Source organism: Bos taurus, chromosome 18, assembly GCF_002263795.3.
Source record: "Bos taurus isolate L1 Dominette 01449 registration number 42190680 breed Hereford chromosome 18, ARS-UCD2.0, whole genome shotgun sequence".
Lineage (NCBI taxonomy): Eukaryota > Metazoa > Chordata > Mammalia > Artiodactyla > Bovidae > Bos > Bos taurus.
Window position 1 is genome coordinate 64,961,802 of NC_037345.1, and position 27,876 is coordinate 64,989,677.

Genomic DNA, 27,876 nt, shown 5'->3' on the forward strand with positions numbered 1-27,876 from the left:
TAAGGTAACAAATGTGAATAAAACAGATTTATTGAAAACATGTATAATGCATGTGGCCATTATATTACCCATAGTATAAACTTTTAGAACATATACTTTCAGTACTATGAATTACGATTCCATGCAGAAAAAAAGTCACACACATTATTGCTGAATGAGTGAAATCTAACAGATGTCTTTGATGTTTCTTTGCTTTCCTTCTTGTCAAAAAAAGAGAACACACAAATCTCAGAAAACAAAAGTAGGCCAAAATATGAATAGAAATTTTCCCAAATAGAACACACAGGCGAAAAACAGACACATGAAAAACAAAAATTAACATTAAGAATCCAGTGAAAGGGAATTCCCCAGCAGTCTAGTGGCTAAGATTCCATATGTCCATATCATAGGGCACATTTTAGATTCCTGGACAGGGAAACTAAGATCCCACAGCCACATGGCACAGTGAAGGGGAAGAAAAGTCCTGAGAAAAAAGGCAACTCAAATCATAATGATTTTTTTACACAGAGGTTTTAGTCTTCATGGAAGAGGTCAGTCTGCATTCAGGGCTAGTTTTTAAGTTAGGCTATCAGGAAGGGAGGGCAAGTTCATATTAATAAACAACCATTATTCTTCTGAGCTACATTTTTCTGGAGGGGTGGGAGGAAAAGTGAGAATATGGGTAAAGGGGTAAAGGAAGAAGAATCTTGGAGACCACGCCATGTGAGGAACACACTGGACATTCTCAGGCCTTCAGTGTCTTTCCCACTGCCCAGAACAACGAGTGGTCAATCATATAACAGGGCAACAAGGACATCTTGAGGTGGCTACATAAAGAAGGTAGACAGAACCTTGGAAACCAATCACTGCTTATGGTGGTAGAGCCAGTTCCAAACCTAGGGCAATACCAATGAGCCAGTCCAGAGTCCCTGGCTTAATGCCGCTGTCCCTGAGAAACTTCCAAGTGGGAGGTTGTTAGTGAAAGATGTGCATGGGTGGAAATGAAGCTGGAGTCCCTGGGGTTAATCCAGGCTTCAGGTCTGTGTAGCTCATGGTCAGGACACAGGAAATGGAGTCCCTGCTCTAAGGGGCAGAAGAGAAGCATTTGCAGCGTAGAGCAACTACTCTCATGAAAGGTGTGGCAGTAGTGAGCTCCTGTGTAAGTCCCTCTAAATCTCTGAACTAGACACCCCTTCTTTCACAAATGGAAATAATAATTATTGAACCAAAGCATTGGTTTAGTTGGGTAGATAATGTGGTCATTCACATGTAAGGCATCAATGCTGGATGGCAGAGAAGACAATCCTGTCCAATCAGCATGAGGCTGGGGTATAAGCTGGGCTCCTAGGGTGGGGGGTCACAATGGACAAAGTGTTCTTTCAGTCTTCAAACCTGGTGTGTTGGGGGGCAGAAGAGGGTGGGGAGCAGGAGAGAAGTGATCAGATTCCCTAAATCCTAAACCTGGCAACCTGGCATTGAATCCCAGATGCCTATTCATTCCAAGGAGATCACAAACAGATGATACAGTCTCTGTGCCTCAGTTTACTCTTCAGAAAGAGTCCATTTGCTGCACAGGTTCTTCATGCTCTGTTACCACCTCAAACTTCTTCAACATCACTGTCAGCAATATTTGCAATATTCACAAAGCCCTTTCTCTAGTGTGAATTCTGTTGTTTAATCAACTGGCACCAACAGATGAAAGATTTAACACATTCCTTGCACTCAAAAGGCTTTTATCCAATGTGGATTTTCCAATGGATGAGGAGGAACTGTCTTTTCTTAAAGGTTTTCCCAACATTCATTGCACTCATAGGCCTTTTCCAATGTGAACTCTGTGATGATCATAGAGGTATGTCTGAGTAGTAAAAGACCGCCCACATTGACTGCACTCATAAGGCCTTTCTTCTGTGTGAACTCTCTGATGACGTAGAAGGCTCGACCTACTAGTAAAATACTTACCACATTCACTGCACTTATAAGGCTTTTCTCCAGTGTGAACTCTTTGATGATCACGAAGGGTCGACCTAGCAGTAAAATTTTTCCCACATTCACTGCACTCATAAGGTCTTTCTCCATTGTGAACTCTCTGATGATACCGGAGGCCACTCGAAGCAACAAAAGATTTTCCACATTCACTGCATTCGTAAGGCCTTTCTCCAGTGTGAACTCGCTGATGACGAAGAAAGCTTGAGCTACTAGTAAAACATTTCCCACATTCACTGCACTTAAAAGGCCTTTCTCCAATGTGAACTCTCCAATGATTACAAAGGTTTGACCTACTCGTAAAAGATTTCCCACATTTATTGCACTCATAAGGCTTTTCTCCAGTGTGAACATTCATATGGGCACTGAGATGTTCCTTTCGGCTAAAGAATTTTTCACATTCACTACACTTAAAAGGTCTTTCTCCACTGTGAACTCTCTGATGATTAGAAAGAGTTGACAAAGTAGTGAAAGATTTCCCACATTCATTGCACTCATACGGCCGTTCTCCCGTGTGAACTCTCAGATGATAATAGAAACTAGAGATAGTAGTAAGAGCTTTCCCACATTTGTTGCACTCATAAGGGTTTTCTCCAGTGTGAATTCTTTCATGTGCAAGGAAAATGGATTTGCGGGCAAAAAATTTTCCACACTGTTTGCACTGATAAGGTTTTTCTCTAGTGTGAACTCTCTGATGTTCAATTAAGTTCCCCTTTCGTCTGAAGGATTTATTACATTCCTTGCACTCATAAGGTTTTTCTCCAGTGTGGATTCTCCTATGGGAAATGAGGTATTTCCTTCGGCTAAAGGATTTCCCACATTCACTGCAGTCATAAAGCATTCCTCCACAATTAAAGCTCTGATGTGAAAGGATTTGGGATTTGTGGCTAAAAAATTCTTCACATCGGCTGCATTGGTAAGACTTTTCTCCAGTGTGAACTTGCACATGCTGAATGAGGTTACTTCTTTGGGTGCCAGCTTTCTCACATTTGTTTACCTCACAAACTGCCTCACTAATGAGGACTCTCTCATGCTCTACAAGAATGTCTGTGTGGCTGGAAACTATCTTACCTTCTCCCAAACTGTGATGACTTTCTCCACTGTGAAAAACAACCTCACACTCGGTACTGTTGTTCAGTTTCTTCCCAGTATTAGTGGCCTGTGGCTGAACTCCCATGCTGGCCATGAAGTCATTCCCAATCTCCATGTAGGTAGAGAAATTCCCTGCTGAGTGAACTGTGCAGGTCTTTAAAAATGAGGGTCGCTCAGTATTACATAGGAAAGGATTCTCTCTAACGTGCTGCTTCTGGTGCTGCTGAATGTTAGCAGTGAAATAGAACGCCTTCCCACAGGCTGCACATGTGTATGCTTTCTGCTCCCCATTTGTTCCTTGCTCTTCAGCCAAGTGCAAAATGTCTCTCAAGACTGGGATGCACATCGCACAGGGTTGGGTCTTCTCAGGAGACAAACCTGCCCTGGGAGTGCGAAACTGTAACACCCCTGCAGGTTTGATTTCTTCAGATGGTGTCTCTTTATCCTGGACTCCACGCCAAGAACCTGAAAACAAACAAGTGATGGTGAAGTTCTGGTTGACTTTATTGGAGGGAATGATATCACGACAACTGTATATTTGCCACATGAAAGAAGCAGTGGGGACAAGCTGGGAGCAGAAAGCGTACACAGGTCCATGGAATCACGTCCAGCATATGAAGCCGGGGTCAAACTGAGGAAGCAGGTGCTCACTCCATGTCCAGGACACAAGGACTGGATGTGACCCAAGGTGAAAGGCACTCCTCTCTCAATGGGTTTACCAGGACTACATCCTCTGGTGACCTGTGACACTGTGGAGAAGTATACTGTTCATCCATGCCACTGAAAATCTGGCTGCAACATGCAGCTGGAGTTCAACAAACAGTAAAGCATACATGCATGTTTGAGGACATAAACAATTTTGCCACCAAGTAACAGAGGGAAAACAATGTGAAGACCACATGAGGTTTACACAGGTGGTAGGAGATGAATCCTAGGCTGGAGTCAGACTAAGAATGTAAAGTAGTACAAATGACAAGTTGGCAGAATGTCAAGAATAGAGAAAGATGAGAGAAGTCATTTGTAGCCACTGGCAATAGCACCACAACACTAGTCAAAGGATGGAAGTCATATGTTCCTGGTATGACGAACAAAGACCTATAACAAGTCCTTCCCCACTTGACATTCATCTGGGCCCAGAGAATCTCCAAGCTCTTTTGCAGAGACCAGAGTCATGTCCATTCCATAAGGCCCAAGGACTCTCCATTCCCAGTTACAAGAGTCAAAATGATGCAAGTCCTAACAGAGTTATGACAAAAGAACAGTAACAGTGGCTCAGAGGAACTCAGTACACAATACATGACATCAAATACTACAAATAAAACATTTAAATAATCTTTAAATACTAAAAAAAGTCCTGAAACTAACACAACATTATAAATCAACCAAACTATAATATAAAATAAGAAGTTAAAATGAGTAAATGAATAAATAATCTCTATTGGAACCAGAGGAAAGGATGTATGGTGGATGGAGTACAAACTTTTTAAGACTTCATCTCCCCACATAAACATAACTGCTCTGGCAGAATCTAACTGATATAACTCTTTTGCAACTATTGAGCCTACTGAAGCTCTGCAGTGTCCCATAAAACAGAGCTTGAAGAGACAAAGCTTCAAAACTACAATCAAATACTACAGATATACTGGAATGATCATGTTGATAATTTTAAACAATTATGATTAATAAGCTAATTAATGTCTACTAATGGATAGGGCAGACAGCATTGAAACTAGAAGGAAAATATAAGCAGAGAGATTGGAATTTTAACAAAGGATCAACACAAAATGCACAAGGGGTTCCTTTTCACCACATCTTTACCAACATTATTTCTTGTGTTTTTCATAACAGACATTATACCGTATGATGTAGTATCTGTCATTTTGACTTGCATTTCCCCTACCATTTGTAATATTGAGCATTTTTTAATGTACAAGGTTCCCATTAGCATGTCTCCTTTCAAAAAATATCTTTTCATATCTAACAGATAACAGCTGGGGTGAACTGGTCCACAGTAACGAAAAAATGGAATCCTATCCAGTAGGCAACCATGGAACCTCACCTCAGGATATTTTTAAATTACATAGGAATTCCCTGGTGGCCCAGTGGTTACAATCCCACATTTTTCACTGCCAGAAGCCCAGGTTCAATCCCTGGTAGGGGAACTAAGATTCCACAAGACACAAATATATATTTATTCAAACTACCCATGAAATCATATAGGATTATATGGAAGTGATCTTAAATCAGTTGTTAACACATAACACAAATTTAGAACCACTGAATTTAAAACTGGAGAGAAGCAAATATAGCTGGTAAGCTAACAAAGGAGAGATAATAAAATCATACAAAATGCTCAATTAACACCAAAAAAGAAGGAGTGGTAGACTAACACAGGAATGCAGAACAAGGGCAATTTTAGAAAATGGTAACAAACACGTTAAGTATTTATCAATATACTAAATATTGATAGTCTCAGTGTACCAATTAAAAGAGAGATTATCAGGGTGGATTCAGAAACAGGACTCAACCATATGTTGTCTAAGAAACCCGCTTTAGGACTCCCCTGGGGGTCCAGTGGTAAAGAATCAGCGTTGCAATTCAGGGGACACTGTTTCAATCCATGGTCAGGAACCTAAAATCCCACATGCCACGGAGCAACTAAGCCCACATTCCGCAACTACTAACTCTGCACACTCCAGAGCCTGTACACCACAAAGAAGACCAAACAGCCAAAATAAATCTTTAAGTAAATGAAATTTAAAACAACAAAATGCACTTTAAATAAAACCTGAATATGCATTAAAGAAAAACGATAGAGATTAACAGAACTCAAAACAATAAAAAGTACTATTAACTATATTAATATCTACCAGAGGCTTCCCTGGTGGCTCAGTGGTAAAGAATCCATCAGCCAACGCAGGAGACACAGGTTCAATCCCTGGTCTGGGAAGATCCCACGTGCCACAGTGCAACTAAGTCCGTGTGCCACAACTACACAGCCTGTGTTCTAGAGCCTAGGAGCCACAACTCCTGAAGCCTGAACACTTGAGAGCCTGTACTCTGAACAAGAAAAGCCACCGCAATGAGAAGTCCGTGCATCACAGCTAGAGAGTACCCCCTCCTGCTGCAACTAGAGGAAAGCCTGCACAGCAATGAAGACCCAGCACAGCCAACTGGATATATGGACTTCTACAGACTACTGGTCTACTCCATCCAACAGCAGAATAATCTTAAGCTGACATGGAAAATTTACAAGACGAGCACACCATGGGCCAAAAAACACACCTTAACAAGTCTGAAACAACAGAAATCAGAAAATGTCTGTTCTCAGAGTATGGTGGAATTACACTAGAACCAGTTACAGAAAGATAACTGGCAAATCGCACAATGAGAAGAAATTAAACAACCCAAAGAAAACATGGATCAAAGAAGAAATCTCAAGGTAAGATTTTAAGTATCTTGAAATAAACACAGCACTTCTCAAAATAATATGCATATGGTGAAAGCAGTGGTTATAGGGCAATTTATAGCACTGAATGTATATGTTAGAAAGAATTAAGATCTAAAAGCAATCACTTTAGGAAACTAGAAAAAGAGAAAATAAAATCCAAAGGAAGAAATAATTTTTAAAAATCAAGATAGAAATCAACAAAGCCAAAGTTGGTTCCTTAAAATGACCAATAAAATAAAGATTCTAGTCAGGTTAATCACAAAAACAAGACAGGGCATAAATTATTAGTATCAAAAATAAAAGAGGACTTCCTCAGTGTTCCAGTGGTAAAGCCTCTGTACTTCCACTGCAGGGGACAGTTTGATCCCTGCTTTGGAAATGAAGATTTCACATGCCTCGAAGCACAGCCAAAAAAAGAAGAAGAAAGAATGAAAAAAAGAAAGAGGAAAAACCACTATAGAGACAATGCACATTAAACGCATAATGAAATATATGGGCATTTCCAAGACCATAAATGTGATAATCTAAATGAAATAGATTAATTTTTTGAAATATACAGTCTATCACAACCCACACAACAATTCACAATCTAAATATGTATACATCTGTTAATGTAACTGAATCAATAAGGAATAACCTTCCAAAACAGAATGTAATTGGCCCAGATTGGTTAACTGGTGAAATATGACAAACATTTCAGGAAGATACAATTCTCTACAACTCCTTTCAGAAGACAGCAGCAGAGAGACTGCTTCCTATCTAATTCTGTGAGGCCAACATTACTCTAATACCAAACCAAAAACGTAAAAAAAAGTATATGCTAGTATCTCTGATGAACATAAATGCAAACCACAAAGCGTCAGTAAATTGATTTGAAAACTATATAAACATGATTATACATCATGACCAAGTGGGATTCATGAAAGGCACCTAAGGCTTATTTCACACCATATTACAAAGTTATAGTAATCAAAACAGCATGCTAATAGCATAAAGACATATATCCACTCCAGTGAAATAGAATGGAGACTTCAGATTGTAAATATCAACCCTCATATATATGATCCAATAATTACTGACAGTAAGAGCATTACCATTCAATAAAGAGAGGCTTTTTACCAAATAATGTTGGAAAAACTTGATAGCCACATGTACAAGAATGAAGTTAAGAGTCTTATACCATATACAAAAAGGCATTCTAAATATATCAAAGACTAAAATGTAAGAGCTAAAATTACAAAATTCTTATGGGAAAAAAAGGGAAAACTTTCAAAATGTTGAATCAGACAAATTCTTGCCCATGACAATAAAGGCAAAATCGACAAAATAAAAAATAGACAAACTGGACTTGAAAAAAAAAGAACAATTACCACTTTATACCTTAAATTACATCATATAATGTGTCAACTGAACCTCAAGAAAGTTGGAGGAAAAAAAGAAAAAACTAAAAAACTTTTGTACATCAAAAGACATTATAAAACTGCAGAAAAAACAGGAAGAAAAAATTTCAAAGCCAAAACATGGAAATAACCTAAATATCCATTAACAGATGAAGGCATAAAGACAATAGGGTACATGTATACTATAGAACATTACTGAGTTCATAAAAACAATTACATAATGCCATTTGCTGCAACATGCATGGACTTAAGACATCATGATCCTAAGTAAAGCAAGTCAGAAATAGAAAGAAAAACACCATGTTTCATTTATATATGGAATCTAAAATATCACATAAATGAATACATCTAAGAAACAGACTCACAGACACAGAGAACAGACTTAGATTTCCAAGTGGGAGGCAGCTGAGCAAGGGAAAGATTGGGAGTGCAAACTAGTATATATGGGATGAATAAAGCACAAGGTCCTACTCTATAGCACAGAGAACTATATTGTGTATCTTCTGATGCACCATAAGGGAAAAGAAAAGAAAAAGAATATATATACATGTAACTGAGTCACTTTACTCTACAGCAGACATGCACGAACATGAGACACAAAGACTTTCAACCAGTTCCACAATCTCTACAGCAATCAAAATGCCTGCCAAGAAGAGACCAGACGTCTACTGCGGATACTTGGCCTCCAAGGAATGTCCAGACTCTGCATTTTCATTGGTTGAACGCTGTCATAACACATGGTCTTCTGGAAAATGTAGTGTCATGGTCTCAAGAAATGGCACCCCACACTAGAAGACCAACAAGAAAAGCTAAACTGCTGAGGGGAGGAGCACTGAGAAACTGCCTGTGTGGGGGAAGGGCTTCATCCTTCTTAGGCGGGTGGAAGATTCTGGACCAGAGGAAGGGCTTAAGACCATTTGTCTTTAATGCTATTGACCACTGAAGTGTCTGCACATGGCCTCATTCCTTAAAGCCAACCCAAGCTGACATCCGCCGCTGGTAATTGGAAGCAAACAAACATTATCCTATTGATCTTGAAATCAACCCTGAGTATTCACTGGAAGGACTGATACTGAAGCTGAAGCTCCAATACTTTGGCCACCTTATGCGAAAAGTCAACTCACTGGAAAAGATTCCTGATGCTGAGAAAGATTGAAAGCAGGAGATGACAGAGGATGAGATGGTTGGATAGCATCACCGACTTGATGGACATGAGTTCGAGCAAGCTCCAGGAGATGGTGAAGGACAGGAAAGCCTGGCATGCCGCAGTCCATGGGGTCAAAAACTTTGACACCACTTAGAGACTGAACAATTGCTCTTGAAATGCATACAGCCTGAAGTGGTAGCTATTTGGGGGAACTCCCTGGTGGTTCAGTGACTAGGATTTACTATGTTTGCGGCTGCCATGCGGTGGGGTTCAATGGGTATTCCAGGAAATACGATGCAGCAAGCCCCTTCTCCCAGTCAAAAAAAAGAAGGAAAAAAAAAGTTTGAATTCATTTTGCAAGCTTTGCTCAAGGACAATAAAAATGTCAGAAAGGGCCCCTCTGAGACCAAGCAAAGGAACCTGTTACATGTTTTTATTCTCTGGTGCTGCAGCTTAAGTCCCAACAAAGCCTTGCCTTAAAAAAAAAAAAGCACCCTGACTGGGTATCTGGAAGGGAGACACTGGGCACGCCTAGTGCAGGTGAGCAAGAGGGAAAGCACTGCTTTTGTACATCCAGAAAAGGCTCTCTTGCCTGCAGAGTCTGTGCCCAACTCACTGAGAAACACCGATGTGTAATCCGGCCACAGTGAATGGCTGTGCTCTTGCTCGCTGAACATCGCCTGCCCAACCAGTCCGATTCAACTATACCTACTCACGCGGCTGACTTTTCATCTTTATCATAAGGCCTAATCAGTCAAGGACTACCTTCTCGCCCTGGCCTCAGCTAGTGACTGTTCCAATCTTTAGATCATAATTTCTTCACATTTACTGAAGTCTTGTCTCTGTACCCCATGTCCACCCTATCCAACTGGAGACTCAAAGACCACCACATACATGTCCCGTCTCCCTCCCACAACAGCCCTAGTCATACCACAGCCCCATGCTAATGGACACACCTTTCTTTTCAGTGGGAACAAACATTCATAATTTTAATGTGAATGATCCCATTTATCTATGCAAACTTCCCTGGGCTCAGAATCTGTAATTATTCTTCAAATTTGTGGAGGGACGGGTCTGCATCTCAGCTGAATAGCTTCCACAAGGACACACAGCTGCCAGGCCTTTGACGAGTGCTTACACTACACCAAACAGATGCACTGGCTTCTCTTCTGCACTTCCTAATATGCACACCATCAACTGTGTCACAACCACGAACTACCTACTCTGGTGTCTACATCTTCACTGGGCCTCCAGCTCCACCTTCCCCGGTTCATATCTCCTTGCAAACACGTTCCCTTTTGTGATGCTGTGCAAAGTGACAGGGGCACCAAACCAGCAAGCCACCCATGGTCTTCAGTGTCACCCCAGATGTGACAATGGCCTCCACCACATGCAGTATGCAGTGATTTCTTTCCAAGCTTCTGCCCATCTTTTTCATGAACCCAATTCAGGATACATCTTGCCCAAACTGTCCCAGTCACTATTCTGAGCACTGTGAGGGACCTTGAAAGACTGCTGCTGCTGCTAAGTTGCTTCAGTCGTGTCCGACTCTGTGCAACCCCATAGACGGCAGCCCATCAGGCTCCCCCGTCCCTGGGATTCTCCAGGCAAGAACACTGGAGTGGGTTGCCATTTCCTCCTCCAATGCATGAAAGTGAAAAGTGAAAGTGAAGTCGCTCAGTCGTGTCCGACTCTCAGCAACCCCATGGACTGCAGCCTACCAGGCTCCTCCGTCCATGGATTTTCCAGGCAAGAGCACTGGAATGGGTTGCCACTGTCTTCTCCCCACTTGAAAGACTACGAATGTCCAAAGTGGACCTCTCCCTGTCTCCAAGGCTCTTCCTCCTAATCCCCTCACCCATCACCCCACTGCTCCTCCTACCCACCAGAAAAATATAAATCACCAAATGATTGCTATTTAGCAAGATAATCAGCAAGAACTTACCCACATCTTCTGGGGACTGAACCTTGACAAACTTTAGTCCAAGTGCTAAGGGCTCAAGGAATGACGACACCTCCCATAAAGCTTCAAAAACCCAAACCGAAGTTCTCTGCTAAACAAAGCTGCTCACAGATGTGAATCTCTAGCTGGTAACACAATTGTGACTCAGTCCCTAATCTGAACACAATCAGTGCATCAAACTTGAAGTGACGTGGGAGATTGTCTTTCTAATCCCGTCTGCACTTACCTGATCATAAGGGATCTATGAGAACAGTGTGACTGTGTCTGGTCCACACACCACAATTTTGAGCATCAGTATCACATGCCTGGCTGCCCAAAAATTCACCGCTTGTGAATTCTGTACCCACACCTGCTGTGCGGGGTCAGCACGTCCCACTGTATTTCCCCAGCAAGGTCTCCCTTCTGTCCCACATCCTTTGTGCTATGGTACATGAGTTAGCAGATCCAGGCTGCATCGAAGGTGTGAGCATTCGACCTTTTGTTACACTGCCCCCAGGTTGTGCGGATAAACACTGGTACTTAGAATACATTCTCGTGTAATACATTGCTGGCATTACGAAAAGGTTTCATTTTTGAAAAGCATTCTAAGAAGTTATGTATGATGCGAAAAGATGTGAAACCTGCGATTACAAAACTTAAAAATGACTAGGTAAATCATGATACACAACAAAAATGTGTGTAATTATGATAAATGATGATAATATACAGGAAGGGTCCAACACAGTCATTCCATTTACATATATATTTGAAAACAGTTATTACTAGAGTAGGCCCTTTATCAGTAATTATAATGTTGAAGATGAATTTAACATGGCAGAAGGAAACTGATTTTAAGGATGTACACAAAAATGTTTAAATGTACATATACAAAATTTAAGTCAACTATACAACCAGTAAGTGATTTTTCAAACAAATTAGAAAAATGTATTCGTAATCACTGTACTATGGTTTACTAGGTACACTCCTAAAACATTTTGCAGCTACTGGGCCTGTAAGGGGCAAAGCATACAATGGTGGGTTACAGGCAATGCTTCCCAACTCCATTTCAGTGACGTTACGTTCACAATTTGACACTGGTAATGGTGTGAATATTTTCACCAGGGAAATTGGCAAGCACTACAAAACAGGGATTGATTTACTGTGTAATTATATCTGAAGGTAACATATATTAATAAAAGAAACTTATCCAAAACATGTATCATGTATAAGGCCATTATATTATACATCGTATAAAAATAGAGAACACAAACTTTCAGTATTCTGAATTATAATTCCATGCAGGAAAAAAAGCCACTCACATTCATGAATGAGTGAAATCTAACACGTCTTCGTTATTTCCTTGCTTTCCTAATGTCAAAATAAGAGAAAATAGCCTAATCTCACAAAACAGAAGTTGGCAAAAGTACGAATAGAAGTCTAATGAAACAAGACACACAGGTAAAAGACAGACATGTGAAAAACAAAAACATCAAGAATCCTGAAAAAGAGAATCACCAGCAGTCCAGTGGCTAGGACTCCCCGTGTCCACATCACAAGACATTTAGATTGCTGGTTGGGGGAACTAAGATCCCACATGCCACATGGCACAGTTAAGTAAATAAATAATCTGAGAAAAATGTAATTAAAATCATCACAATTTTTTAATACAGAGGTTTTGGTCTTCGTGGGAGGGGTCACCTTGCATTCCTGTTAGTTTTAAAGCCAGGTTGATCAAGTGTGGGTCTCAGAAAGTGAGGACAAACTCACACTAATAAATAATCATTATTTTGCTAGGTAACATGTTTCTGGAAGGGTAGAAGGAAAAGTGAGGAGATGAGTAAAGGGGTAAAGGAAGAAGAGCTTTAGAGACTACACCATGTGAGGGCCACACTGGACATTCTCAGGCCTTCAGTGTCCCTCACACTGCCCAAAACAGTGAGCAGGTCAACCACGTAATGGGAACAGGGACATCTTGAGGTGGGTATGTAAAGATGATGAACAGGACCTGGGAAACCAATCACTGCAGAGAGCGGTGAGGCCAGTGTCAGATCTGGGGAAATGCCAATGAGTTGATCCAGAGTCCCTAGCTTAGCACTGCTCTTCTGTGAAGAACTTCCCAAGTGGGAGGGTGTTAGTGGGAGATGTGCACACATGGAAATGAGGCTGCATCCCCTTGTGGTAATGGAGCTGTCAGGTATGCAGAGCTCATGGTCAGGATATGGGAACTGGAGTCCCTGCTCTGAGCGGCAAAAGAAAAGCCAGTGGACATGTGCAGTGTAACCACTCTCATGAAAGGTGTGGCAGTAGTGAGCTCCTGTGGAAATCCCTCTGCCTCTCTGAGCTGGACAGCTCTTCTTTCTCAAAGGACAATGATAAAAAACTGAGTCATAGCATTGGTTTGGATGGGTAGATAAATGGAGTCATCCACAGAAAAGTAATCAATGCTGATTCCAAAGAAAAGATAATCCTGACCATCAGCATGGGTTGGGATGTAAGCACAGCTCATGGGGTGGGGGCAGAGGGAGCAGAAGTGTCAGGATGGACAAGGTGTTCTTTCAGTCCTCAAACCTGGTGGGCATGCATAGAGCAGGGGAGGAATGAAGTCACCAGATTCTCCAAATGCCTGAACCAGGCAACGTGGCATTCAATCTCAGATCCTTATCCCTTCAACGGGGATCATAAACAGATGACACGGCATCTCTGTGCCTCAGTTTCTGCTCTAGGAAAGGGTCCATTTGCTTCATAGGTTCTGCCCACTCTGTCACCACCTCAAACTTCTTTGACATCATTGCCAGCCATACTTGCAGTATTTATAAAGCCCTTTCTTCAGTGTGACCTCACTGATGTTTAATCAAGCAGCAACTTCGGTTGAAAGATTTACCGCATTCCTTGCACTCATAAGGCTCTTCTCCAGGGTGGATTTTCCAATGTGTGCGGAGGAGCTGCCTTTGCTTAAAGGCTTTCCCACATTCACTGCACACAAAAGGCCTTTCTCCAGTGTGAAGTTTGTGATGATCACAGAGACTGGTTTGACTAGTAAAAGACTGGCCACATTCACTGTACTTATAAGGCCTTTCTTAAGTGTGAACTCTGTGATGACGAAGAAGGCTCGAGCAACTAATAAAATGCTTCCCACATTGACTGCACTTATAAGGCCTTTCTCCAGTGTGAACTCTCTGATGATCACGAAGGCTCCACCCAGCAGTAAAAGATTTCCCACATTCACTGCACTCATAAGGTTGTTCTCCACTGTGAACTCTCTGATGATACCAGAGGCCATTCACAGCAACAAAAGATTTCCCACATTCACTGCACTCATAAGGCCTTTCTCCACTGTGAACTCTGATGACGAAGAAGGCTCAAACTACTAGTAAAACATTTTCCACATTCACTGCACTTATAGGGCCTTTCTCCCATGTGAACTCTCTGATGATCACGAAGGCTCAACCTAGCAATAAAAGATTTCCCCCATTCACTGCATTCATAAGGCCTTTCTCCACTGTGAACTCTCTGATGACGAAAAAGGCTCGAGCTACTAGTAAAACATTTTCCACATTCATTGCAATTAAAAGGCTTTTCTCCAGTGTCAACTCTCTGGGGACACTGGTGGTTCAGCCTAGCAGTTAAAGATTTCTCACATTTATTACACTCATAAGCCTGTTCTCCAGCATGAAACTTATGGGCATTGAGACGTGCCTTTTGGCGAAAGAATTCCCCACATTCACTGCCTTCAAAATCCCTTACTTCATTGTGAACTCTCCAGTGATTACAAAGGTTCGATCTACTTGTAAAAGACTTCCCACATTTATTGCACTCATAAGGCTTTTCTCCAGTGTGAACATTCATATGCGCACTTAGCTGTTCATTCCGGCTAAAGAATTTCCCACAGGAACTGCACTCGAAAGGTCTTTCTCCACTGTGAACTCTCCGATGATTAGAAAGGATGGACCAAGTAGTGAATGACTTTCCACATTCACTGCACTCATAAGGCCTTTCTCCAGTGTGAACTCTCAGATGATAATAGAGACCAGAGCTAGTAGTAAGAGCTTTGCCACATTTGCTGCACTCATAAGGGTTTTCTCCAGTGTGAAGTCTTTCATGTGCAAGGAAATCGGATTTGCGGGCAAAAAATTTTCCACGTTGGTTGCACTGATAAGGCTTTTCTCCAGTGTGAACTCTCTGATGTTCCATTAAGATCCACTTTTGGATAAAAGATTTATTACATTCCTCGCACTCATAAGGCTTTTCTCCAGTGTGGATTTTTCTCTGGGCAATGAGGTATTTCCTTTGGCTAAAGGATTTTCCACATTCACTGCAGTCATAAAGCATCCCTCCACAGTTAAATCTCTGATGTGCAAGGAAACGGGATTTGTGGCTAAATAATTTTCCACAATGGCTGCATTCATAACGCCTTTCTCTAGCATGAACTTTCTGATGATGAATGAGGGTATTTCTTTGGGTGCTGCCTTTCTCACATGTATTGAACTTACAAAACCCTTCACTAGTGAGGACTCGCCCATCCTGAACAAGTATGTCTGCGTGGCTGGAGACTATCTTGCCTTCTCCCCAGCTCTGATGACTTTTCCCACTGTGAAAAACAGCTTCACATTCCTTACTATTGTTCAGTTTCTTCCTGGTATTAGTGGCCTGTGGCTGAGCTCCCATATTTGCCATGAATTCATTCCCAAGTTCCATGAAGGTAGAGAGATTCCCTGATGCAAGAACTGTACAGTTCTTCAAAAATGAGGGTCTCTCCATGATACAGCATAAGGGGTTCTCTCCAATGTGCTGCTTCTGGTGCTGCTGAATGTCTGCAGTGAAATAGAACTGTTTCCCACATGACCCACATGTGTATGCTTTCTGCCCACTATTTGTTCCTTGCTCTTCAGCCAAGTGCAAAATGTCTCTCAAAAGTGGGATGCACATCTTACAAAGCTGGACCTTCTCAGGAGACAAACCTGCCCTGGGAGTCCTAATCTGACACTCCTTCTACAGATTCACTCTGTTCAGAAGGTGTCTCCTCATCCTGAACTCCACGCCAAGTACCTGAAAACAAAGAAGTGACAGTGAAGTTCACGTTGACTTTACTGGAGGAAGGGAACACCATCACAATTCTACATCTGACACATGAAAGAATCACTCTACAGGACTGTGCTCAGGAAATGGAGTTGGGATAAAACTGAGAAGCAGCTGCTCTCCCCAAGCGCAGGACAGAAGGACTGGATGTGGCCCACGGAGAAAGGCGTCTTCTACAATTCACTCCTCTGTCAATGGCTTTTCCCAGGAGCACATCTCCTCAACCTGTGACACTGTAAGGAAGCAGATCTCCAAGCCTCAGAAAATCTGACTGTGATTTTTTTCTTGTGATGAGCACTTTTAAGATCTACTCTTTTGATATTTTCTTTTTACTTATTAGCCTTTTATGACCACTTGGTGGTGGTTGCTGGTCTCCGGCTTTCTCTCGTTTCGGCAAGCAGGGCTCGTCTCCAGTTGTGTTGGATGGGCTCCGTACTGCGATGGCGTCTTCTGCGGCGGGGCACAAGCTCTAAGGCAGGAGTGCTTCCGCGGCTGCGACAGGCAGGCTCCGTAACTGCTGCCCACGGCTTAGCTGCTCCACAGCACGTGTGCAGCAGTGCTGTACCAGGGATCAAACCCCCGTCTCCTGCATTGCCAGGTGCATTCTTAACCAGGAGACCACCAGGGACGCCCTCTTTGGGAACTTTCTAAATATTCCACACAGTCATGTTAATTAGAGTCACTATGCTATGCCTTTCATCCCCAGGACTTACTCACCTCATAATTAGAAGTGTGTAACTTCTGACATTGTTCATTCATTTTATCTGCCCACCTTGCTCTGGTCTAGCAGTCACTAATCCTTTGTCTGTATCTGTTTGGTGTTGGTGTTATTGTTTTAAAGATTCAACATGTAAGCATAACCATCCAGTACAGGTAAATGTGGAACAACCTGAGTTCTGAATGCTTGGGTCCACTTTTACAGGAACACTTTTCAATAAATACACACAGAATTATATGCTCTGTGTAGTTGGATGAATCCACAAATGGGAAAACTTCAGAATCAGAGGACTGACTATGGGCCTCTAGACTTCAGTATATTTAGAGGATCCTGGATCCAATCCTCAGTGGACACAGTGGGACAACTGGATTTGTCTTTCCCTGATTTATTTCACTTAGCATAATGCTCTGCAGGTCAATTTATGCTACTGCAAATGGCAATACAGGCATCTTTTTTATGGTTATATAATACTGAATAATATCCCATATATATTTCATTTTGTTATCCACTCATCTATCAATGGACACTTAGGTTGTTTCCATCTCTTGAACATTATAAATAAGCTACAATAGACATAAGACACAGATACCTTTTTGAAACGATGATTTTACTCCCTCTGCATAAATACACAAAGGTGGACTTGATGGACGATATGTAAGTTCCTTTTTTAATTCTGTAATCAGTCTCCATAATCTTTACTACAGTGGTTGCAATAAAGTACATTCCTACCCACAGAAAGTAAAGAATCTGCCTGCAACGCAGGAGACCCGGGTTTAACTCCAGGGTTGGCAAGAGCCCCTGGAGAAGGGAAAGGCTGCCCACTCCAGCAGTCGGGCCTGGAGGATTCCATGGGTAGAGGAGCCTGGAGGGCTACAGTCCACGGTGTCGCAGAGTCAGACCTGACTGAGTGACTAACACTTTCGCTTTTACCAACAGTGCACAAGGCGTCCGTTTTCCCTACCAGTTTACCAACATTTATTTTTTTGTCCTTTTTATAACAGACACTGTAACATGTATGAGGTGGTATCTCATTGTGCTTCTGATTTGCATTTTCCCAACCATTTATGATACTGAGCATCTTTTCATATAGCTGCTTCCCATACATATGTATTCTAAAGAACAACAGCAACTGTGTACCCCATTACGCATTTTCTTAAAACACCCATATATGTATGTTTACATAACATTAAAACAAATGAGAACAATTATCAAATGGAGCAGAGAAAGCAATTAGGAATTTTTTAAAACTATAAAGCATTCAAACTACCAAGGGAGCCATACAGGGTCATATGAAAGTGGACTACAATCAGATGTAAATACATAGTGCAAACTCCAGCGCAATTACATTAAAGAAAAATGAAAGGAAAAAAGTATGCATGATACGCTAACAGAGAAGAGAAGATGCAATCATGCAAAATTCTCCATTAACAAATGAAAAAGACTGGACAACAAACATAGGAAAAAGAAGAAAGGCAATGGCAGAAAATGGTAACAACTTCATTAGATATTTACTTAACTATATGACTATATTAAACATTGATAGTCTCAATACACCAATGAAAAAAGATATTATCAAGAGTGAATTCAGAAAGAGGAGTCAAGTACATATTCCCTCCAAAAACCCCACTTTAAATATGAACATGCAGGAATTCCCTAGTAGTCTAGTGCTTAGGACTCAGCACTGTCACTGCTTCAGCTGGGGTTCAATCCCCAGTCAGGGAACTAAGACACTGCAAGCTGTGGCATGTCCAAAAAACAAACAAAAGCACCCACCAATACATGATCTCATCAAGGGATGCAAAAAAAAAAACACAAAAAAACAAAGGATCTGGCCAAATCCAATACCCATTCATGATCAAAATCTCCCTCTCCTAGCTATCTAAAAATAGAAAAATTCTTTAACTTCACAATCAAAATAAAACCCTACTGGTATCATCATACTTCCTAGACAAAAACTAAAAATCTTCCTACTAAGATGAAGAATTCAAGTATGACTTTGTAAGTCATACTAATGCAGTGAGAAAACAGAGTTATATAAAAGTTATACTGATAGGGAGTGAAAGAATAATACTGCCTTCATTCTCAGATGGCATAACCAGCTATATAAAAACAAAATACACACACACACATACACACACACACACAAATCCTGGAATTCAAAAGCAATTACAGCAAGGTTTCAGGATACAAGAATAGTATACAAAAGTCAATTATTACTTTCCTATACATCAACAATAAACAAGTGAAGTTTGAAATTAAAAACACAATGTGCTAAGTTACTTCAGTCGTATCTGACTTCTTTGTTACCCTATGGGCCATAAACTGCCAGGCTCGTCTGCCCATGGGATTCTCCAGGCAATACTGGAGTGGGTTGCCATTTCCTTCTCCAGGGGATTATCCCAGAATCTCTAACATCTCCTGCACTGGCAGGCAGGTTCTTTACCACTAGCACCACCTGAGAAGTCCCCCCAAAACACAATACCATGTACATTAACACCCCTTGAAATTTCAAGAATGGAGAGAGAAAGGAAGAAATAGTTATAATCTAAAAGACACGTACAAATCTACATGAGGGAAATGATAAAAACTCTGATGAAGAAATCAAAGAACTAAATAAATGGAAAGATATTTCACATTCCAAAAGTGTCAAAGATATTTCACATTCCACTTTTGTCAAGATGTCAGTTATGCCCACCTTCACCTATCAATTCAATGTGAAAGTGAAAGCGAAAGTGAAGTCACTCAGTCGTGTCCGACTCTTTGTGACCCCACAGACTGTAGCCTACCAGGCTTCTGCGTCCATGGGATTTTCCAGGCAAGGGTACTGGAGTGGGTTGCCATTTCCTTCTCCAGATCAATTCAATGTAATCCCAATCAAATACCCAGGAAGTTATTAAGAGAATATAAATAAACTGATTTAGGTTATACTTGAATGGTCTAGTGGTTTTCCCTACTTTCTGCAATTTCAGTCTGAATTTGGCAATAAGGAGTTCATGACCTGAGCCACAGTCAGCTCCCGGTCTTGTTTTTGCTGGCTGTATAGAGCTTCTCCATCTTTGGCTGCAGAAAATATAATCAATCTGATTTCAGTATTGACCATCTGGTGATGCCCATGTGTAGAGTCGTCTCTTGTATTGTTGGAACAGGGTGTTTGCTATGACCAGTGCGTTCTCTTGGCAAAACTCTGTTAGCCTTTGCCCTGCTTCATTTTGTACTCCAAAGCCAAATTTGCCTGTTACTCCAGATATCTCTTGACTTCCTACTTTTGCATTCCAGTCCCCTATAATGAAAAGGACACCTTTTTTGGGTGTTAGTTCTAGAAGATCTTGTAGGTCTTCATGGAACCATTCAAATTCAGCTTCTTCAGCATTACTGATTGGGGCATAGGCTTGGATTACTGTGATATTGAATGGTGTGCCTTGGAAATGAACCACTAGACCATTCAGGTATGACCTAAATCAAATCCCTTATGATTATATAGTGGAAGTAACAAATAGATTCAAGGGATTGGATCTGATAGACAGAGTGCCTGAAGAACTATGGATAAAGGTTTGTGACACTGTACAGGAGGCAGTGATCAAGACCATCTCCAAGAAAAAGAAATGTACAAAAGCAAAATGGTTGTCTGAGGAGGCCTTACAAAGAGCTGAAAAAAGAAGAGATGCTAAAGGCAAAGGAGAAAAGGAAAGACAAAACCATTTGAATGCAGCATTCCAAAGAACAGCACAGAGAGATAAGAAAGCCTTCCTCAGTGATCAATGCAAAGAAATAGAGGAAAACAATAGAATGGGAAAGACTAGAGATCTCTTCAAGAAAATTAAAGATACCAAGGGAATATTTCATGCAAAGATGGGCTCAATAAAGGACAGAAATGGTATAAACCTAAAAGCAGCAGAAGATATTAAACAGAAGTGGCAAGAAAACACAGAACTGTACAAAAAAGATCTTCATGACCCAGATAACCATGATGGTGTGATCACTCACCTAGAACCAGACATCCTGGAATGTGAAGTCAAGTGGGCCTTAGGAAGCATCACTACGAACAAAGCTAGTGGAGGCGACAGAATTCTAGCTGACCTATTTCAAATCATAAAAGATGATGCTGTGAAAGTGCTGCATTCAATATGCCAACAAATTTAGAAAACTCAGCAGTGGCCACAGGACTGGAAAAGGTCAGTTTTCATTCCAATCCCAAAGAAAGGCAATGCCAAAGAATGCTCAAACTACCACACAAATGCACTCATCTCACACGCTAGCAAGTAATGCTCAAAATTCTCTAAGCCAGGCTTCAACAGTACGTGAACTGTGAACTTCCAGATGTTAATGCTGGGGGTTCAATGGTTAAGAATCCTCCTGGCAATGCAGGGGACTTGGATTAGATTCCTATCTGGGGGACTAAGATTTCACATGCCCTGGAACAACTAAGCCCAAAAGCCACAACTACTGAACCTGTGATCCACAAGTAAAGAGCCCATATGCTGCAACAAAAGATTCCACATGAGGCAAAAATCCCACATGATGCAACTAAGACCCAACGCAGCCAAAATAAATACACAGCTAAACAAATAAACATTTTATTTAAAAAGAACAAAGTTTAAGGACCACAACACATGAATCTGAAATTCTTACAAAGCTAGAGAAAGCAAAACAGTATGCTACTGACATAAAAACAGATATATATTCTAACGGAATAAAACAGAGACTAATGAGTCTAAACATCAACCCTCAAATACAAAATCCAATACTTACTAACAAGAGGACCATTACCATTCAATAAAGACAGTCTTCTCAACAAACGATGCTAGGAAAACTGGATACCCACATGTACAACAATGAAAATAAACCTTATCTAACACCATACACAAAAATTCACTCAAAGCATACCAAAGATCTAAACTTAGGAGATAAGATTACGAATTCGTAGGAAAAACAAACAAGACAAACTGGGCCTCATAAAAAGGAACAATTGTGGTTGCAAACCTTTAACTTATACAGTATCATGTGTCAATAGTACCTCAAGAAAGCTGTGCGGAAAAGAGAAAAAAATAAAGTTTTGTACATCAAAGGACGCTATAAACACAGTAAAAAAGAAACCATAGGTTGGGAGAAAGCATTTCCAAAACACAAATACAAAAACGGATTAATATCAGACTTCTCTGATAGCACCGTGGATAAGAATCCACCTGCCGATGCAGGGGACACAGGTTCTCGCCTTGGTCTGGGAAGATTCCACACGTAAGTAAATAAGCCTGTGTGCCACAACTACTGAAGCCCACACATCCAAGAGCCCCCACGGCAACTCTGGCGCCCTGGTGCTGCAACCACTGAGGCCTGTGCACTGGAGACTGAGAGAGCCTCTTTCACGTGACAAAAGAGAAGCCACCCTAAAGAGAAGCCTGTGCACAGCAACGAAGACCCAGCGCAACCCAATAAATAAATTGTAAAGGACTGATATTCAGAATCTATGGATAAATTTGTAATTCAACAACAACTAAAAAGCCAACCAGATTAACAAATTAAAAAAGGACTTGGGTAGATATTTTTTAAAGATATACAAATGACCAATAAGCACACCATGAGGGAATGTAACCAGAATGGGAAAATATACCATTTCACATCCATTAGGACGGCAATGATTAAAAGAAAAGAAAACAACAAGGACTTCCCTGGTGGTCCAGTTGCTGAAACTCCAGGCTCCCAGTGCAGAGGCCCCGGGTTCCATCCCAGGTCAGGGAACTAGATCCCACACGCCACAACTAAGAGTTCACATGCTGTAACTAAAGATGCCACATGCTGCAACGAAGACTGAAGAGCGAAGACCTGAAGTGCCACAACTAAGACCCAGGGCAGCCAAATGAATAAATACTATAAATAAAAAACAAAACACAAATAGAAAAACCTTGCACTCACACCTCCAATTCCCTAATATTAAAAAAAAAAAAAAGACTGCATACTGCCAATACAGGTGGCAGATATTCAATCCCTGGCCATCACTTCTCAGGGGAATAACACCCTGCATGCCCCTTGGGGAGACCAAAACAAAAGAACAGAAAATAACAGATGCTGGCATGGATATAAAGAAATTGGAACCTTGAAAAAAGATCTTGCAGAAACATCTCATGGTCTGTTTCAGTAGTAACCATGTCAGTGACAACACTGTTGCAGAGTCAGGCACACACAAAAAAATGTCAGGTATAGGAATGGAGTAAAACTTCGGTACCATTCACTTGGAAAGTCACTTGGCCAAAAAGACGGCAAACAAGGAGAAATAAATCAGGCTGATGGAAGACTACTGACCTTGACAGTTTCTCAAGGCAAGAGAAATATCAGCAAAAACAAAAGGGACCTGATCAAACATAGTCATGTACGGGTGTTCCCACAGTCATGTATGGATGTGAGACTTGGACCATAAGGAAGGCTTAGCACTTAAGACTTGATGCTTTCAAACTGTGGCACTGGAGAAGACTCTTGAGAGTCCCTTAGACAGCAAAAAGATCAAACTAGTCAATCCTAAAAGGAATCAACCCTGAATATTCATTGGAAGGACTGATGCTGAAGCTGAAGCTCCAATGCACTCACCACGTGATGCGAAAAGCCAACTCACTGGAAAAGACCCTGATCCTGAGAAAGAATGAGGGCAGGAGGAGAAGAGAGTAACAGAGGATGAGATGGTTGGATGGTACCATTAAGTCACTGGACATAAGCAAACTCCAGGAGATGGTGAAGGACAGGGAAGCCTAGCATGCAGTTCATGGGGTCGCAAACAATTGGACACGACTGAATGATCAACAAAGGTCCATCTAGTCAAGGCTATGGTTTTTCCTGTGGTCATGTATGGATGTGAGAGTTAGACTGTGAAGAAGGCTGAGCGCTGAAGAACTGATGCTTCTGAACTGTGCTGTTGGAGAAGACTCTTGAGAGTCCCTTGGACTGCAAGGAGATCCAACCAGTCCATTCTGAAGATCAGCCCTGGGATTTCTTTGGAAGGAATGATGCTAAAGCTGAAACTCCAGTCACCTCATGCGAAGAGTTGACTCATTGGAAAAGACTCTGATGCTGGGAGGGATTGGGGGCAGGAGGAGAAGGGGACGACAGAGGATGAGATGGCTGGATGGCATCACTGACTCGATGGACGTGAGTCTGAGTGAACTCCGGGAGTTGGTGATGGACAGGGAGGCCTGGCGTGCTGCGATTCATGGGGTCGCAAAGAGTCGGACACGACTGAGCGACTGAACTGAACTGAACTGAACTGAGTGATCAACAACAAAATCAAACAAAAGCTTTTGCATAGCAAAGTAAACCATAAACAAAACAAAAAGACAAACTACTGCAAATAATGTGACTAACAAGGGCTTAATTTCCAAAATATATAAAGAGGAGTACAATTGATAACAAAAAAAAAAACCAACCCAAAAGACCTTTCTTCTGGGTTGGGTTTTTTAGACATTTCTCCAAAGAAAAAAAAATTCAGATGGCCAATAGGCACATGAAAAGGTACCCATCATCACTAATCATCAAAGAAATGCAAACCAAAACTATTATACAATGAGGTACCACATCATACCGGACAGAATGGCCATCAGTAAATGTCCACAAATATGGTTTTTCCTTATAGTCCAGTGGTTAAGAATCCACCTTGCAATACAAGGGATACTGGTTCAATCCATGATCCAGGAAAATCCCACGTGCCACGGAGCAACTAGGCCTGTGCACCACAACTACTAGCTCTGTGCTCTAGAGCCCACAAGCCACAACTACTGACGCCTGCGGGCTACAGCCCATGGTCCGCAACAAGAGAAGACACCGCAACTAGAGAGGAGACCCCTCTCTCCACAACTCGAGAAAAGACCCAGCAAAGCAACGAAGACCCAGGGTGGCCAAAATTAAAATAAGTAAATTCATTAACTAATTTTTTTAAAGTCTACAAATAACAAATTTGGGAGAGGATGCGGAGAAAAAGGAAACCTCTTACACTGTGGGTGAGAACGTAAATTGGTACAGCCACTATGGAAAACACTACAGAGGCTCTTAAAACAAGAGAAATAAGAGTTACCTTATGATCCACCCATCCCATTCCTGGGCATGTCTACAGAGAAAAACATAGTTTGGGATACATGCACCCCAATATTCCTTGCAGTAATGTTTACAATAGCCAAGAAATGGAAGCAACCTAAATGTCTGTCGACAGATGAACAGATGAAGAAGATGTGGTGCTTATATACCATGGAATAGTTCTCAGCCACTAAAACAAATGAAATAATGCCATTTGCAACAACATGGATGGACCTAGAGATTGTCAATACTGAGAGAAGTTAAGTCAGAAAGAGAAGGAGAAATAGTTATGACACACCTTATATGGAGAATCTAAAAAGAAACGACACAAATGAAGTTGCAAAACAGAAAGAGAGTCAGAGAATGGCTGCCAGGAGGAAGGACTAGAAGAAGGGATAGTTAGGGCATTTGGGGTGGACATGTGCACACTCCTGTATTTAAAATGAATAACCAACAAGGGCCTACTATACAGCACATGGAACTCCGCTCAATGTTATGAGGCAGCCCGGATGGGAGGGAAGTTTGGGGGATAACAGATACCTGTACGTGGATGGCCCAGTCCTTTCCCTGTTCACCTGAAACTATCAAACATTGTTAATCGGCTATAACCCATTACAAAATAAAAACTTAGGAAAACTAGAATAGATTCAAACCAACCAAAACAAAGTATTCTGTGGGAAGAAACATCATATTTCTCTTTACTGGAATGATTCAACCAGTTAATGTGCCGGATTACACTGAGCACCTTCTATACAGTAGGCACTCTTTCCCAGGCTGTGAACACAGCTGTGAAGCAGGTATAAAAGCACTCTTGGTAGATCATAAACATGTAAGCAAACAAACCAGGACACCTCAAAGGTGCTTTTAGGAACAGGATAACATCCCAGAGGGTGCCTAATGTGTGTATGTGTTGGGGAAGGGCTTCTTTAAACCAGGTCACTGAGAAAGGACCTCAGGCAAGAAAGATAAATATAATATCGTTTAAATGAAATTAAAAAAAAAAACAAGAAACTGATACATACACACTTATTTAGGAAACAGAACCAGACTCAACGATATAGACAATGAACTTGCTGTTGCCAGAAGGGAAAGGAGAAGGGCACGGATAGTTAGAGAGTTTGTGACTGACATGTACTGCTGTATTTAAAATGGATAACTAGCAGAATCTAATGTACAACAGGAATCAAAATTGTAAATCAACAATAATTCAATACAATTAAATACAAAACAAAAAGACCACTGACCCTGAATCCTCAGCTGTAATCTGGGACTACAGGTGTTCGGCACTAAGGAGTAGGGATGCACTCTCCATAGACACACTAACCACAGCACATAACTCAGCACTTGCAGAAAGCAGTGATGTGAGGAGTAAAGAGCTGTTCTTGGGGGAAAGGAGAAAGAGAGCCTGGCTCAGAGGATAGAGGTGGGTGTGCAGGCCTTACCCAGCATGCATACAAGTGCAAAGTTCTCCAGCATGACATCCAGGTACAGCTGTATCTGAGCCTCATCAAGAAGACACCATTCCTCCCAGGAGAAGTACATGGCCACATCCTCAAAGGTCACACTGCCCTGGTATAACACGAACAAATAAAACCATGAACAGTCTCACTCCTGAAAAGCCACCATCTATTTTGCCACATATCTCCCAGCCCAGTAAGATGTAACCCCCTAGAAACAACGGGAAGCAAATCTCCCTCCTCTGATCTGAACTTTCCATTGCCCCCAGAATACACAGGCAGTCATCTGAAGCTGAAATCCTGCTCTTCCCTGCTGCTTATTCCCACCAGAAAATAAGGAGACCTGCACTTACCTAAACCAGCTCAGCTTTACCTCAAAGCACTTCCATGGACTGACACGGGTTCCAGGAGTAATGTGCCATACTTCCTCCATAGAACAGGCCTGCACTCAATAACCCAGGCATGGGGTTCCCAAGGTCCCCAAACCAAAAAACTGGTAGGATGGCAGGTAAAGAGCCCCCAAGACCTTACTCAAATACAGAGAATTAGCGCCTGGGAGTGATAACAAGTGAGGGACTGGAACAACTTCCATTTACTAAAAGTGCTTCTGCAGCCCTGGGAATCTGCGGGAACACGAAGGCCACGGAGGAGAGTGACCAGGGCGGTGCTCCAGGGACTCAGGACATGCCAGGGCCACTGCCTGGTACCAGGGCCAGGGAGCCTCAGCTGACTGGCTAACGTCTCCTCCGTGTTTACCAGATGCTACCGTGAAAAAGCCGCAACTTCCCTCTGCTCAAAGTACTCATCACCCGCTACAGACTTTTCTTCCACTGAACAGTCTTTGGAGAACTTTTAAAAGCTCGACTAGATCGTGTCGGCTCCCAAGGCCCTAAGAAGAAAGGTACAGTACAACTTCTCATCTAGTACTCGGGCTGCAGCCTGGCCTCAAACTTAGCTCCTCACAGAAACAGGATGGACTACAGATTCCCCCAACGATCCTGCTTCAGCTGCATCCAAGCCTCACCCACACATTACACTTGTCTTCAGAAATAAAGACACCACCTCCGAAGGCCTGCATGTTCTGAACCAGGGGCCTGAGATAAAGCGACCTGAGCAGGCTTCTAACTCTGGGCATCAGTATTTCAGTAAGGAAATGGGCAGGGGAGAAGCCGGAGCACGAAGCGTTTACCTGATGTGGGGCCGACAGCGCAGCCGCGGCCATCGTAGCCTGTGGGCGGAGCGACAACACTCGAACAACCGAGTCGGACTCGGCACGGTTATTCTCGGCCTACTGCGACGTCTGCAACCCTGCGTAGTACGAACAAAGCTTCCAACTACGCCTCAGCCCCTCATCTCCCTCTCCAACAACACACTCCGGAGTTTCTGCCTAGCTCCACAGTCTCAGTAGCGACCAAAATGTCAGCCACCGAAACACCGGAAGTCCCACTACCGGATGTTCCGCCTCTAGGAAATGCATCGCCTTTGGATTTTCATTGGCTGAAGGCCTCAGCGCAAAATCTTCTGGGTAATGTAGTGCCAACGCCTTGAGCAATTGCGCCCCACTCTGGAAGCCCCAAGA

At 42.0% G+C, this 27,876-nt stretch overlaps 1 protein-coding gene across 3 annotated transcripts; it reads right to left on the minus strand.

Annotated features, from left to right (window-relative positions):
- LOC100124497 (zinc finger protein LOC100124497) lies at positions 1–27,718 on the minus strand. 3 transcript variants are annotated; one of them, NM_001102541.2, is given in 3 exon segments: positions 1–3,519; positions 26,283–26,409; positions 27,487–27,718. In NM_001102541.2, coding segments are annotated over 3 exon segments (1,893 nt in total). In that variant the 5' UTR covers positions 27,520–27,718; the 3' UTR covers positions 1–1,786.
- Positions 27,719–27,876: the final 158 nt, after the last annotated feature.

Bases quoted from the DNA above. Each gene is read 5' to 3' on its own strand.
- LOC100124497 (XM_015458440.3), bottom strand. From the start codon at position 3,400: ATGTGCATCCCAGTCTTGAGAGACATTTTGCACTTGGCTGAAGAGCAA.